The 13,252-nt window shown below is 48.3% G+C and overlaps 5 protein-coding genes across 5 annotated transcripts; 3 read left to right on the plus strand and 2 right to left on the minus strand.

Annotated features, from left to right (window-relative positions):
- Positions 1-352: 352 nt before the first annotated feature.
- DFJ58DRAFT_906597 (TATA box binding protein associated factor-domain-containing protein) lies at positions 353-2,011 on the plus strand (the record flags this gene model as incomplete). Its single annotated transcript, XM_041395017.1, has 5 exons — positions 353-463; positions 518-613; positions 664-1,386; positions 1,437-1,778; positions 1,829-2,011. Exons 1-5 carry the CDS (start codon positions 395-397, stop codon positions 2,009-2,011), a joined length of 1,413 nt encoding a protein of 470 aa, XP_041242570.1. The 5' UTR covers positions 353-394.
- Positions 1,828-3,228, minus strand: DFJ58DRAFT_888422 (mitochondrial carrier domain-containing protein). The gene is made up of 6 exons (XM_041394695.1): positions 3,158-3,228; positions 2,941-3,097; positions 2,784-2,887; positions 2,567-2,728; positions 2,317-2,502; positions 1,828-2,269 (listed from the first exon to the last, which is right to left on the minus strand). Exons 1-6 carry the CDS (start codon positions 3,197-3,199, stop codon positions 2,093-2,095), a joined length of 828 nt encoding a protein of 275 aa, XP_041242571.1. The 5' UTR covers positions 3,200-3,228; the 3' UTR covers positions 1,828-2,092.
- Positions 3,229-3,544: 316 nt separating this feature from the next.
- On the plus strand, positions 3,545-4,966 carry DFJ58DRAFT_662281 (tRNA-splicing endonuclease subunit sen54 N-term-domain-containing protein; the record flags this gene model as incomplete). Its single annotated transcript, XM_041382286.1, has 5 exons — positions 3,545-3,684; positions 3,732-4,053; positions 4,104-4,341; positions 4,393-4,573; positions 4,624-4,966. 5 exons carry the CDS (start codon positions 3,545-3,547, stop codon positions 4,964-4,966), a joined length of 1,224 nt encoding a protein of 407 aa, XP_041242572.1.
- Positions 4,967-5,778: 812 nt separating this feature from the next.
- Positions 5,779-7,553, plus strand: DFJ58DRAFT_794259 (uncharacterized protein). The gene is made up of 7 exons (XM_041390439.1): positions 5,779-6,006; positions 6,065-6,297; positions 6,346-6,410; positions 6,461-6,528; positions 6,583-6,785; positions 6,855-6,994; positions 7,051-7,553. The coding sequence occupies exons 1-7, from the start codon at positions 5,858-5,860 to the stop codon at positions 7,369-7,371; spliced, it is 1,179 nt and encodes a 392-aa protein (XP_041242573.1). The 5' UTR covers positions 5,779-5,857; the 3' UTR covers positions 7,372-7,553.
- Positions 7,554-9,742: 2,189 nt separating this feature from the next.
- On the minus strand, positions 9,743-12,791 carry DFJ58DRAFT_746519 (uncharacterized protein). The gene is made up of 13 exons (XM_041387470.1): positions 12,762-12,791; positions 12,335-12,711; positions 12,265-12,276; positions 12,128-12,190; positions 12,049-12,077; positions 11,872-11,993; positions 11,789-11,819; positions 11,706-11,736; positions 11,554-11,652; positions 11,352-11,506; positions 11,222-11,299; positions 10,940-11,173; positions 9,743-10,884 (listed from the first exon to the last, which is right to left on the minus strand). Exons 2-13 carry the CDS (start codon positions 12,559-12,561, stop codon positions 10,034-10,036), a joined length of 1,932 nt encoding a protein of 643 aa, XP_041242574.1. The 5' UTR covers positions 12,562-12,711; positions 12,762-12,791; the 3' UTR covers positions 9,743-10,033.
- Between the last annotated feature and the right edge of the window lie 461 nt (positions 12,792-13,252).

The raw sequence follows: 13,252 nt of genomic DNA on the forward strand, positions 1-13,252 counted from the left end.
GCACGTGACCCAGCAGAACAGCAGAAAGTCAGGGATTTGGACACCTTGGGGTCAGTCTTCAGATCAGAGGCCCATCGGCAAGTGCGGCAGTGTCCAAGACACCACCGATGACAAAGCCGCTGTTGGTCGACGTGATTAAATTTGGTGGAAGAGAAGTAGAAGTCACTGAGCCCAACGTTGGTAGTCCTTGAGTAAACATTACTCGACAACTATCATCGTTGGGCTAGTGTTCTGCCAGTCAGGACACTAGAAAGGTCTATGCATAATGATGCGTGTACTGCAAAGCTGAAGTGAGGTTTGAATTTGAACTAAAAGGCTTGAATGCACGTGACTCAGCAATTATCGAAGCGTCCTGGACTCCTGGAGACTCGAGAGTACTGGCACCAATATCACGATGAGCAAACCGAAAGCGAAAGCTACTCAGACACATCAAACAGGGATATACAAGTCAGACTCGGTCAGAGTACGCATCACAACAGTGTCAGTTTATGCGACGAGATGAAGCCGACATTTGCAGGACGTCGCCGAGTCGCTGGGCATCGCCAACTTATCCGAAACAGTAGCATCCTCACTCGCTAGTGATGTCGAGTATCGCATTCATCAAGTCATAGAGGTGCGTTATTTACGTCTAAATGCACCTGTCAAAAGCTAAGGAAATATCAGGAAGCTTCGCGATTCATGCGCCATGCCCGACGAACCACGATCACGACTTCAGACATTGACCAGGCCCTTCGAGTTTTGAACATCGAACCTCTTTATGGTCACAATCCACACAATCCCCCTGTATTCAGACGCGCTCTGCCATTTCCGAACGCCGCTAATGTAGGCCCTGTCTACTTCGTGGATGACGAAGAGATCGACTTTGACCGTGTGCTTCGAGAGGAGAAAATCACACTGCCGAAAGGAGTCAGCTGGACCGCTCACTGGCTTGCAGTTGAAGGTGTCCAGCCTCTCATTCCTGAAAATCCGCCAGCAATACCGAAGGACGTCGATCAAGAAATCACAAAGTCACCACCCCAAGCAAACGGCGCATTCCCATTGACCCCGCCATCAGAAAGCCGATCTACTGTCAAGAAGCAGCAACAGCAACAGCAACAGCTAGTCAAACAAGTGCTATCACGAGAACTACAGCTGTATTATACCCGGCTTACGGCGTCATTGTTACCACCCACCGACTCTACCAAGCGGACAGCGGCTCTTGCGAGTTTGCGCAATGATGCAGGATTACAAGCGCTCTTGCCTTACCTTATCCGCTGGGTTGGAGAGGGCGTTGTGACTGCGCTAAAGGAGGGTGCTCAAACTGAAGCAGATGGTCGATCGTTGGAGGTTTTATTGGATGTCGTCAGCGCTATTCTCGAGAACAATACGCTATTCATCGAGCCTTATGTGAGTGATGCTCCAAACCCGACACAGTTCAGTAAAATGATATTGTACAGCTCCACCAATTATTACCAGCTATCCTTTCAACTCTTCTCCATTCCACGCTTCCACCATCACATGCCACCCACTTGCGCACGTCCGCTGCTCAGACGCTATCCCGTCTACTTACCCAACACTCTACGACTTATCCATCCCTTTCACCACGAATTATGAAAACACTCCTCGTTGCTCTTATTTCATCAGACAAATCCAAGGGAACGCGGGAAGGTGCCATCCGCGGCTTGGTGGGGATCGGAAAGGAGGCGGTGAGGAAGGGACTCGTGGAGGGTGGTGGAGTGAAAGTTGTGGGAAGTGAATGCGCACCAGAGGAGACTGGCCCCCTCGTCGATTCCGTTATGGTCAGTATTTCTTTTATTCTGCGTAATCATGCGTGTTGAGTATCCAACAGACCGCTTTGCATGTTCTGCATCCTGCATCAGACATGCCTGAGTCATTGGATGCAACAGATGATGGGGATACTGTGACTATTGGACAGTTGCAGGATGTTTTAGGCAATTTCTTCGCCGAGAAGCTTTACGGCGACAAAAGTTGGGCACTGGGTATTTTGAGTAGCATAAAACAGCAAAGCTGACTCTAGTCTATTGCTATTGATCTTGTTGTCCGTTGTAAACAAATGATATGGTGAACGAGTAGGCGCAATTAATCATCTCGCTTAGGCGCTCATAAAACCATGAACGGCCCATTCATACACGCCGAGGAATACAGCTCCTCCTGCAGATATCCACATCGTTCTCGGGACTACACCTGCAAAAAGAGCCTTTGTGCCCTCTTGCACGTAGATTTGCCGAAGTCGCATAGGAAGACTTGGCACTTGCTGCTTCGAAGGGTCCTGGATATGCCTTAGATATGCCATCGAGATTCATAACAGAGACCTACTCTAAGATCGAGCATGACGCGTGTTTTAAGGACATCGAGCGGCGTTGTTAGCGCTGCTGCAGTCCCCCCAGCTATGCTCCCACAGACAGCAGCCTCGTGTGCATATAGGGGTTTTCGGTCCAGATGTGTTGATAATCGATATTTGAGAAACTCATATAGCGGGAATTGGAGTGATGTAAAGGGTATCTTGGAAATACAAGCACTAGATCAGTTGAATATTCATATAGGGTGTGAGAATCCATTTGTTTACCTCGCGCATGATAGTAGTCAAAAAACCACGATAGAACCCTCGAATGCCGTCATGTTGCAGGACCAGCGTTGCGGCTTTAAACGAAGATGCCGAAGCACCATACATCGATGTTTGCGTCCTGGTCTTGATGACTTCTGTAGGAACACGTATCAAACAAGCAGCCTGAGCAGGAAAAGATTCATTTGCGGAAGATAAATTTTGCAAATGAAGAACTTGCCACTTCTGCCACAGACGCAGATAACATATGGTTTACAGGCGCAAGTTGGCCATGAAGAGGAATCGAGTGCTTCATGGCTTCATATGTAGAGAAGAATGCAGCAGCTGTAATATCCGCGTCAGCATAACCATTACCTGACAACATACTCCATGCATACCTCCTGGGGCGCTTCCAACAACCACACTGCCCACACCTTTGTAAATCCCGCGAAAGCCGCCGGCCTTGACGAATCCCTGTGCAGACTGCAGACGCGTCTTGACGGTGTCTATCGGGAAGAAAAGTAGGTCGACCGCTGTTCCCGCCAATCCACCAGCCTATGAGGGATGTCACGTTGGCACAGAACATATTCTCGTCTTGCAAGGAACTTTGCGCACAGCGAGAGACTGGAAGAATGCCGGTTTCCGTTCTGCGGCCATGATTGCGGTCCACTCCGAAGCTCTTTCACCAAAAGTTTCACACAAACATTTTTGTGACTGCCCAAAAATTACGTAATTATAGTGCTTTCTATTTCATCATGATGACTACATAGTACTTGCAACTTCAAACACTGACGATTTTTAGTTCACTAAACTCCTGCAAATCGCTGACATGGATGATGCACTAGAAAGGCCGCGACCTCAGCCTGTGATATCAACTTTGGATCCAGCTGAAGAAGAATCTTCAGGGAGTGAAGATGGAGGTCTGGATTGGACAAAGCTACCGTGAGCCGTGAGCATCGTAAGCATATACATTATACTAAGCGCAGCAGAAAGATTGGTGCCATGCGTCCGGTAATCCCAAAACGCGGAGAGAAAGATTTTGAGCCCGCTGCAGGAGGGGGTTCAGGTCTTCAAGTCCATGTGTTGGACCGAGCACGCGCTGCGATGTTTGACGCCCTCAAAGCTGATCGCGCCATATCTAGGTATTTTTGTGTTTGAGTTGCGTGAATCAACATTAATCACCGTATAGTAAATCTGCCAGCTATGGCATCTGGTGCCCGCAAATATCTCGCGTTCATGTCACCATTGCCAGAGGTATTCACTTTTCTGTCATGGGCCATTCAGCAGCACGGTCCACATCAATTGATAACGGTTCAACGAAGCTGCAGAAGAGACTAGAGTTACTGCCCGAAGAGGCGCTTTATCTAATTGAAAGGGGCGCTCTGTTCTGTTGGATGGATATTCAAACGGATTTGACTGGCTTGGATGACATTGAAGGTGCTCCGATGTCTGTTCAACAGGCTTTTGCAGAAATAATTGGGAAGGAAGACCTGACGCTCGAAAAATATCAGGTGATTGAAACCACAAAATTTTCATCAACAATACTCAATATCGCTCATAGGTCTTTGCATACTTGAGGCGCTTGGGCTATGTCATCACCCGCGCAGATCCACCCAGCCCTAGTTATCCAGTACCCCCACCTCGCCTAGGGAGTGACGGAGCACCTCTGTCATTCTACCAAAGATTATCATCAATTTTTTCGCTGTTTACGACGAGTGTTTTGAGATTTTGGAGGGGGTCGTTTAATTGGTGGAGACCGCTCAGGATAAGTCGGTGGATACATCACGATAAATCATATGGTTGGGACCACTCTACTCCGCTCGAGCCCGTCATTAACGAGTTTTGTCTAGGCAAGGTCTTCAAGTCTCTGCGAGTCATACCTGCAGGTCACTCAGTTGCGCCTTATTCCAGTCGTGCGACTCCTGTCGCACCCTCCTCCCCATACAAGATATTCTACAACATGTACAAGCCCTCGACCAACTTCCGGAAAACTGCTCCCCCGCAACCTGATTTCCAAATCGTTGTTATCAAGTAAGACCAAATTGATTTTCGAGGCCTGCCAACTGAACTTTGCGTAACAGCGCGCGAACCGCTTTTGTGCCCTCTCTGTACGAATTAACGGAGCTATTCAACGTTCTTCCGGAAATCCCCCCGCCTCTCCCACGAAAGCGCGGAGCACCATCGATAGTCCAACCATCCCCTGCAACAGTCGCATCGCCCGTCCACACATCAACATTCAGACATATTTTCTCGTGGTTGTTGCCGTCGTCGACGCCACAGCCTGTGTCATCTCAACCACGGCCGCATCCATTTGCAGCACTCAAGGCTGGCAAAAAGAACATAGTCATCGCGTCTGTAGACTCGGGCAATATCAGTTTCTTTCGATTCAGTCAAGGCGCTTTTGAAGAGTGGCCGACTCTCTAGCATCTCTGGCGCTCGAGCTCTGGTCTTTTCGCCACGAAAAAGTACACGCTTATGTACAATGTCATGTATACAGATGACAGATTATTACAGACTGAGCCGCTCCAAACAGCCCGTAATTGCATGTCTTAGCATGCGGATTCGAAGCGCTCTGGTTGAGTGTTTTTTGCAGGTCTGCAGAGACGTCGGGACCTGGCCTTTCCTTCCGCCGTGGACGATGGGGTAGCTGAATCTAGATAATAGTGAGACCACTGTTAAAATCTGTCTCCGCCCTGCCAGTTCCTACGTACTCGCGGCTACACTTCGGAATACTCACAGAATATCCGCCCAAAATTCCAGCGGTATTTGCGTGAATTGTTGTTTCTAGATCAACGCCTCACATAATTCACGCAAGTGCCTGAAGCTTCAGCTGTCCTCAAGCAATTGGAACAGTATTTACCCCAGTGCGTACGCTACCATACACTGTGTATCTGCTTGCATGCCTATAGCACATATATAGCGTTGCCTGGTTTGTTGCTTCAAAAGCGTTATTTATATCAGCCTTAGCAGTGTGTGAAAGGTGGTGCTTTCTTCATTCCATCCCAAGCTCTCGACTCCAACAAGATTTTAACGCAGACCTATCTCAGTCATAGACGATGCCTATTGGAGTACTACATAGAATATCCCAAGTCATGTCCAAGAGTGTGAGGGCTGCAAATTTGGGTGCACAAAGCAGAGCTGGACACTTGAAAGCTAATTGATGTGTAGATCAGGCTGCCGTTACGCTAAGTATATGTAAGTTTACACGTGCATGTCGGAGTCTTGAACTTAGCTTCATTCCGTCATGGTGTGAGACCCAACTTAAGTAGCGAGTTTGCGCAATGCATTCCCCGTCTCTACCCCAATTGCTTCATCATGCGCCAGACCAAGCTGGCAGTCAGTGCATGGTCCCTTCTATGCCTTGGTGCACATGCAACTCATTCTTCGGATGCATCACTGTACCAGAGCAAGCTATGGGTGGCAGGCAACATTCGATCAGTCATGCTGGCTTCTATCAGGACCAGGTAAGTCACTGTATGATAACTTAATCCAGTTGGATCGTGCTGACAACCTGATATTTAGTTGGGAACAAGGAACCGCAGCGGGTGCCATTCTCGAATTTGATGATCCAGAGTACTCTGTTTTTGGATCTTCTCCATTCGTTTCCGACGGAGAATTCCCTCTTTCAACCCTGCAACTGGCTTATAGCGCTGTCGTACGACAAAGTCCTGACGGTCGCCTCAGCCAAGAAGTCGGCGATGCGCTGGATGGTGCTGCTTTAGATGGAGCCTCCGCTGGCTCTGCGGTTCTGCTGGGTAAACACCACTTTGTTGTTCCAGAAAATTGAAAATTCAACTAGGCAGGCAGTTTTACTGATACATCTCGGCACAACTTTTGGCTGAATGCAGCTAACGCCCAATTGAATTTTGTGTGTTCTGTACTTACTTCCAGCTCCTCGGACTGACCTATGACTACTAGATACTTAACGTAGCTCCTCGCACCTCTACTGGAGCTATTTCCCATCGTATCGACTCACGTCAATATTGGTTCGATGTTTGCTGTCTGCGGCATGTTTGAAAATGCTCAACATGACTGAACAGGGCAGATGGTGTCTACATGGGGTTCCCATTTATTGCGTACTTTGGGGCAGTCACCAACAACGCAACACTCCTCCAGATCGCATACGATCAATGTCGGTTGTACCGTGATGCCCTGATTCTGGACGGTCCCACTGGAAAACTCTGGGGACATATTTACTCCGATGATAATAAAACGTGGATAGATGAAGGTATCTGGGGAACTGGTGAGTGCTCCCGTTGTTCGGAATCCGCATAAACGCAATAAGCAACTTACAATCGCACGAATTGCGCAGGTAATGCGTGGGCAGCACTTGGCATGCTACGTGTTGCCGTGACGATTCACAAGACTGAGCACTCCTCAGAGATGGCATCTCAGATTGCTAATCTTACTTCATGGATTAAGGAAATTCTGGACGGCGAGTTTGCTTCCCTGGTAGGGATGAATCTTTCCTGGCCCCCTTCATGGCTAACATTATGTTCTCGACACAGAGATCAGACAATTTGGTCCCGAACTATATCACCGGGGGTCCGTCCTTTCCTGATGCAGCCTCTTCCGCTGCCCTTGCCTCTGTAGCATATCGGGTTGCACATCTATTTCCCCGGAAATTCGACACGAACTACACGCATGTGGCTGCGAAAATACGAGATGCTGTCGTGGGTAACGTCACGAACCTCGGTACCATGCAGCCCATAGTGGATCCCTTGCCAGATCCATTTCCATATTGGAATCAAACAGGATTGCTGAGTACGGAATCGCAAGCATTTGGACTGATGATGCTCTCGGCATGGAGAGACTGGATTGGCGCCTGAAAGCGCAAACAAATTCTTTTATTTTCGGACTCTCCTTGATTTCACTCCTTGTCTGTCACGCTCATTAAAAACAACTAAATAAAATAAAATACCCAACAGGCTAAGAACAATTGACATGTCTACGTTAAAGAGCAATTTTGAATATCTACTTCATTTGATAATGAGACACTTCAAAAATTCAACATCCAGAAAGCGTGCGAAGGCGGCCTGCAGGTATACGTGGTACAGCAGGTCACTCGCCAGGTAGTTTGATATTATATAGATCTGAGAATACGGAAACGCTTTTGTGCGCACTGCGCTTCTATGATCTGAAGTACTCGAGAAAACATGCAAGATATTATAACGCTTGATCCGTTTAACAATGATATGATGGCACGCGCACGCATTCATGTCCCACAAAAAGAACTAGGGAAAACGGTGAAGAATTGGGCAAGTATTTGAGCCCGCTGTGGAAGACAGCAAGCTTATACGGTGTCACTGTCACGTTAAATTTTAATTCATCCAGAAACATTCTGATACATCTCGACAAAGGTACCCGACTGTGTAGACAGATAGATATTCGTCTGTGAGTTGAACGGATCAGCCTACCGCCATGGAATATCATGTATAATTATGAATGGAAGACAAAGGAAGAGTCAGGGACGAACGCGCCGCATCGCTAAGGGGAGGGAGTGTCACGTCGTACAAAGGATACAGGCTACGACACGTAACTTCTGCTACAGGACGTAACTTATATCCACCTACACGAAACGTAATCCAGACAAGGACCCTTCACGAAGAAGGGAATGAGCAAAAAATTATGCGATAATCTTCAACAGGCCCGAGGGCTCCAGTTGAAGATAACAGACCGTGGCATAAACCATGGGATCTGCCCCGCATTGAACCGTCAGATAAAGTCAAGGCGGCAAGCCACTGCAAGATCTTATCATAAGCGCCAAGATACGGTAAACATATATGACGTACGACCAAGAATAACCATGAAGGCTCCAAAAGGCACATGCAGATTATAGAACAACAACCAGTTCCGTAGAACGGCGATGATATTACTCTTCCCAGCGGAAGGATGAATTTTTTACAAATTCCGCCACCGAAAGCAAATTCGGCAGGATATATTTTCAACAGACTTCCACTTCGCCGCGTGCGTACACACAGAGACCCACATACACCCGAAACAACTCGAGGTATAGTGAGTCCGACTCGAAGCTAGCCTCGTTGGATCGACAGCGTGCAGCTACAGCTTGGCATCACGGTAGAGTTTTGGATATGGCGACGATCTTGTGAATCACATGTCGCGGGGTTCATGTCCTAGTTAGGGCCATGTCCTGGTAATATTCAAACGCCCAGGGAGACTTGAGTCACGCCGCACCAAGCACGGAAGCACCGATAAATTCCTTGAAGGTCATCCTCGTGTGCTTTGTCCATGACTTGCTCCAAGAGCAACGCATCATGTATGTCTGCGTGGTCTATGATATGATTGCGTGGTATGCGCAATTCAGTGCGGCTGTAGTGCACTGGTCAATGATATGACTGCATGGTATATGCGTTTCTGTGCGGGAAGCACTGATCTGGTCGACAATATGACTGCGCAGTATGCGCGTTTTCTGTGCGAGTAAGCACTGATCTGGCCAATGATATGGCTGCGTGGTATGCACGTTTTCTGTGCGAGTAAGCACTGATCTTGCCAATGGTATGACTGCGTGGTATGCGCGTTGCTGTACGAGTAGGCACTAATCTGGTCAATGATGAATGCATGGTATGCGTTCGTCAGATGCTTTCTACTTTGGCGGGTCAAGGAGGGCAACGCCGCACGCGAACGCACAAATGCATCGATAAACCACGCTCGACGTATCGAAGCGCAGTCCTCGTATGCAAAATACAAAGCCACTTGACCCTTGGTATCATTGTCATAGTAGCAATTGCTCATGGCTTTGTGTCTGTCAAGTTTGTGATAGGCATCGACATGAAGTCAAGTATCGTGAAATATCGCTTTGGCGCTTTGACAACTTTGGCATAGTCCTGCACGGTGAGTGAAACAGCAAAGTACTGCCGGGAGGCATCTGCCTATCTGGATCGCTGCCTCGCTGCGAAATATATATCCACAGAGGAAGCCGATAAGAGGGCCTGCCAGCCACTCCCTCGTGCTTTCGACTCGAGGCTGATCATGAACACAAGCTGAAGACTTGGACGTAGACTCATAGTAGAGGATGCATATCATGAAAGGGAAAGAAGAGAAGCGGTAGCGAGGAATCCGAAGATTGGAATCCCGATTATGACAAGAGCGGAAATTACCGGGTTTGAACTATACAGTTTAAGTTAGCCGAACCATTTGACAAAGGTACCGCGACAGTTGATATGGCGGTTCCGATTATCCGTTATCGTTGGTTATTGGTTATCGTTGGCCCTGTCGGACCTTGCTGCTGACGGAGGTTCCTGCAGGACATTATGGAACCTTATTGTTGACCTGTCCTGTCCCTGCGGCTTTGTGTTACAAACTGATATCTGGAAGTGTGGAACCCGAATCGGTACAGCATCCAATTTACAAGACTATCATAGTACATGTACATTGTAAATATAAGCATGAGATAGAACTAGATAGCCGGTGAATAGATAACGGATAGGAAAATATAGCGAAACCCCAAAAAACTGTATCAAGTATTGGTTTTCATACCCATGCTCGACGCTTCGTTGGTGTGGGCACAGGACTGCCCGGTGGAGTGAAAAACCCCCCAGCAGTAATTCCCATTGCTTCCACCCCTGAACCACTAGCCTTGGGAAGCGTCCCACGACCAATGGATATCGAACCTCTCCCGGAACCAGACGCACTCCCCGGATGCTCTATGCTGATTATCGAGCGCGCTGGACTTCGATGGCGGCGCCCTGCACCATCGCGACTCTCGTCATTAACAAGGCCTACGCCATTTTCATTGCCCTCGCCTCCACTTCTGGCCCCATTTACAGGAAACTTTCGTCGCCGCGGTTGATATGGGAGGACATTTGCATCTGCATCTGCACCACCACTGCCCCATACGCCGGCCAAATTCTCGTTCGTGAAAGTAGTTCCCGACCCACTTGGCCCAATCGGCATGACCAACATCGCATCATCAATGTCTTCATCATCGCTCCGTAAACTCAATGGACGGGACTGCTTGAGCTGTGAGCCTGATGAACCCTCCGATGATGGTGGAGAAGGTGACCTTCGAGTGGACGGGGGCACCGCCTCCGCGCGATCATGGACTTCATCAAATATTTCATAATAGCGCTGAATGCAGAGCTTGACGATAGATCCCAGAGTAGTGCCCTCTGAAGTCTCAGTGGAGGACATTGGTGCCGCATGTGTGGGCGTTGCAATCGTGGAGGGTGTACTGGACATCGATGGTCCACTTGGTATAGAACATAGGAGTACATCTTGCATAGGGTCCGAGCCTTTGACTAGGTTGGGACAAATGACAACAGCAAGATTGCGTGCATCCATGCGATTTACATTTGATCGTAGAGACACTTCGTGCAGCACGTCTAAATCGGCGTTAGGTGCATGTCTTCTGGTATATCAAAGGACAGCGTAGCTCACAAAATATGTTACTCAATAAGATGTACATGCATGGCATCAGCTGTGGCAGGAGTGTGTCGCGAATATATGCCGTAGCAAGGATGCCAGTTGAGTCATTCGATGGAGTCGGACATCGACGTATATCGGGATACAGAGATTCTGGGAATGGGGGGTCGGGAAGGTCGCGGAGATACTTCTTCAATAGCACAGCTGCAAGATGAGGGTCGTTAAAGCTTTGGAGGGAAACGACCTGGCCTGATCGAGTGTCATAATATGCAATTCGGTGTCAACGTAGAAAAATACCTCTGTCGTAGGCTTCTTGAACCTGTTTGAGCAACACAGAACTTGGCGAGCGCCTGAAAATCCCTTCCTCGTTCAACCCTATGTGTGTTTGATGAGTTTAAGTAAGATAACAATCATCCTCGATGCTCACCAGAGGTCAAAAGGTCCTGGATAGAATCTTTCAGAACCCGCGGAATGCTGCCCTTTTCGCCGTCATGACCCATGAGTTCTTCTAAGGGCACACCAAAGACGCTAGAGCGAATGGGAGTCGGTAATACAATATGCCGTTCCTGTTTCAAATTCTCTCTGTAGATGTGTTATCAGAAGTATTGAACAGGCTAAAGTGTCCTTACTTATACACCGCAGGTGGAATGTCAATTTGAGTTAATGGGACCTGTGTAGCAAGTTCCGACAGAGTATCGACGTAGACTATTTTGCGAAAGAACTTTGGGCTGTGCAAATATGTTCAGCGCGTTTAGAAACCATGACAGTGAAACTGAAAGACCTGACGACAGCACCTGCCAACGAGAAAAGCACTGCGGAGCGCAGGTAAAAGGAGCGCCCGACCGAATGAAAGATTTCACCTACTTTTCGAGAAAAAAGAAGAGTGTACAATGAGCTGCGCTGAACATTCAGTTGCTTGCATCGTGAGCAAGTAAAGTATCCCTGACCAGGCGCTTCAAGTTCTTACGATACTTCCTACTCAGGCTTCGATATGCCTTCCAAATCCAGCTCCAGTTGGGAGCGTGGCGACCGCCTGCTGCGAAGAATACTACAGTGTAATCGGATTCAACTGGAGGGAACGAGGTGAGACCAGTAGATAGTGATAGTGCTAGAAACGAACGAACCGAAGAGATCGAGGTATGCCAAAATTCGCCTGACATAGTATGAGGATAATAAGTGGTTGCATTCTGCACAGACACGTACTGCAAGAGTAGATCATAGGAGACCTCTTGCGGATCAGGTAACGCCGAGGAATTGAGAATGACCCTAAGGGCCACGTTAGCCGTCAATTAGAGCGTCCTAGTATCTGTCACAAGACCCAAGGCAGTACGGGAACTTACATAGGCCTAGTCCTAGGGAGGAAAGGAACTATGAATAGCTTGACAGCCACTAACCATATATCGCACTCACTCGAAATCAACCCCAGCCTGGAAAATGACCTTGCCCATAACCTCTTGTACTTTATTCCTCGCGCCGGGTTCATCTCCCGTAGCACCCAGGGTTTGCTTCCACGGCGGATTGAATACTTTTCTTCGACTGAGAAGAGAATGAGGACCCGAGTCGGATCCGAGAGGAGATGTTGGAGAAGATTGTGCAAGTGAAAGAGCAGCAAGTCTCTGCTTCAAGCTGGGCGGCATCTTGAGGAAACGTTATTACAAGTTGAAATGGTACAGAGAATAAGCGGAAAGGAACTACAGCTGAGCTGACTTTTGCCAACGAGGCGAGCGTGTGTTGGCTGTTTGTGACAGTGCTCTTGTCAATGATGGTGAAACGTTGTAACCATACCGGTGCCTGATATTATTATTATATCCGCAAGTACTCTCTCATGTATATACAGGAGCGCAACCCAGTACGGTAACAGCAGGCCGCAATCTAGCAATAAACCTCAAGGTCACTGCTAGTAGTTACTAAAAGTATATTCCAATATGACTCGGAAGTCTGGACAGGCTAGTCTAGTAATATGCCTTTGTATGACTCTGATGAATGTAACCAGGTGCAAAATGACGAGATCCAGCGTCAGAAAAGAAATATCTGACTCGCCTCGCTGCTAGTTTTCATGGGCGTGCGTTGTGTTGCATTCATTCAATGGCAAGGCAACGTTAGCCAAATACTCAGGCTAGTAATCGGTGAGCTTGGCGGGTTGCTCTCGGGCGAAGATTCGGGCTGCGGTAATGGCCCCCGAGGCTAGCCTTCATGTATGGTAATTGGATTAGCCAATGCGATGCATCGACCATCACGCACGCAGTCACGGTGCGCAAGATGAAACTTGAAATGGGCTGACACCACCGGTGGTTGCCGCCGCAGCGCAAGTGGAACTTGCAATTGCGC

Source organism: Suillus subalutaceus (genome assembly GCF_016647625.1).
Source record: "Suillus subalutaceus strain FC151 chromosome Unknown DFJ58scaffold_72, whole genome shotgun sequence".
Lineage (NCBI taxonomy): Eukaryota > Fungi > Basidiomycota > Agaricomycetes > Boletales > Suillaceae > Suillus > Suillus subalutaceus.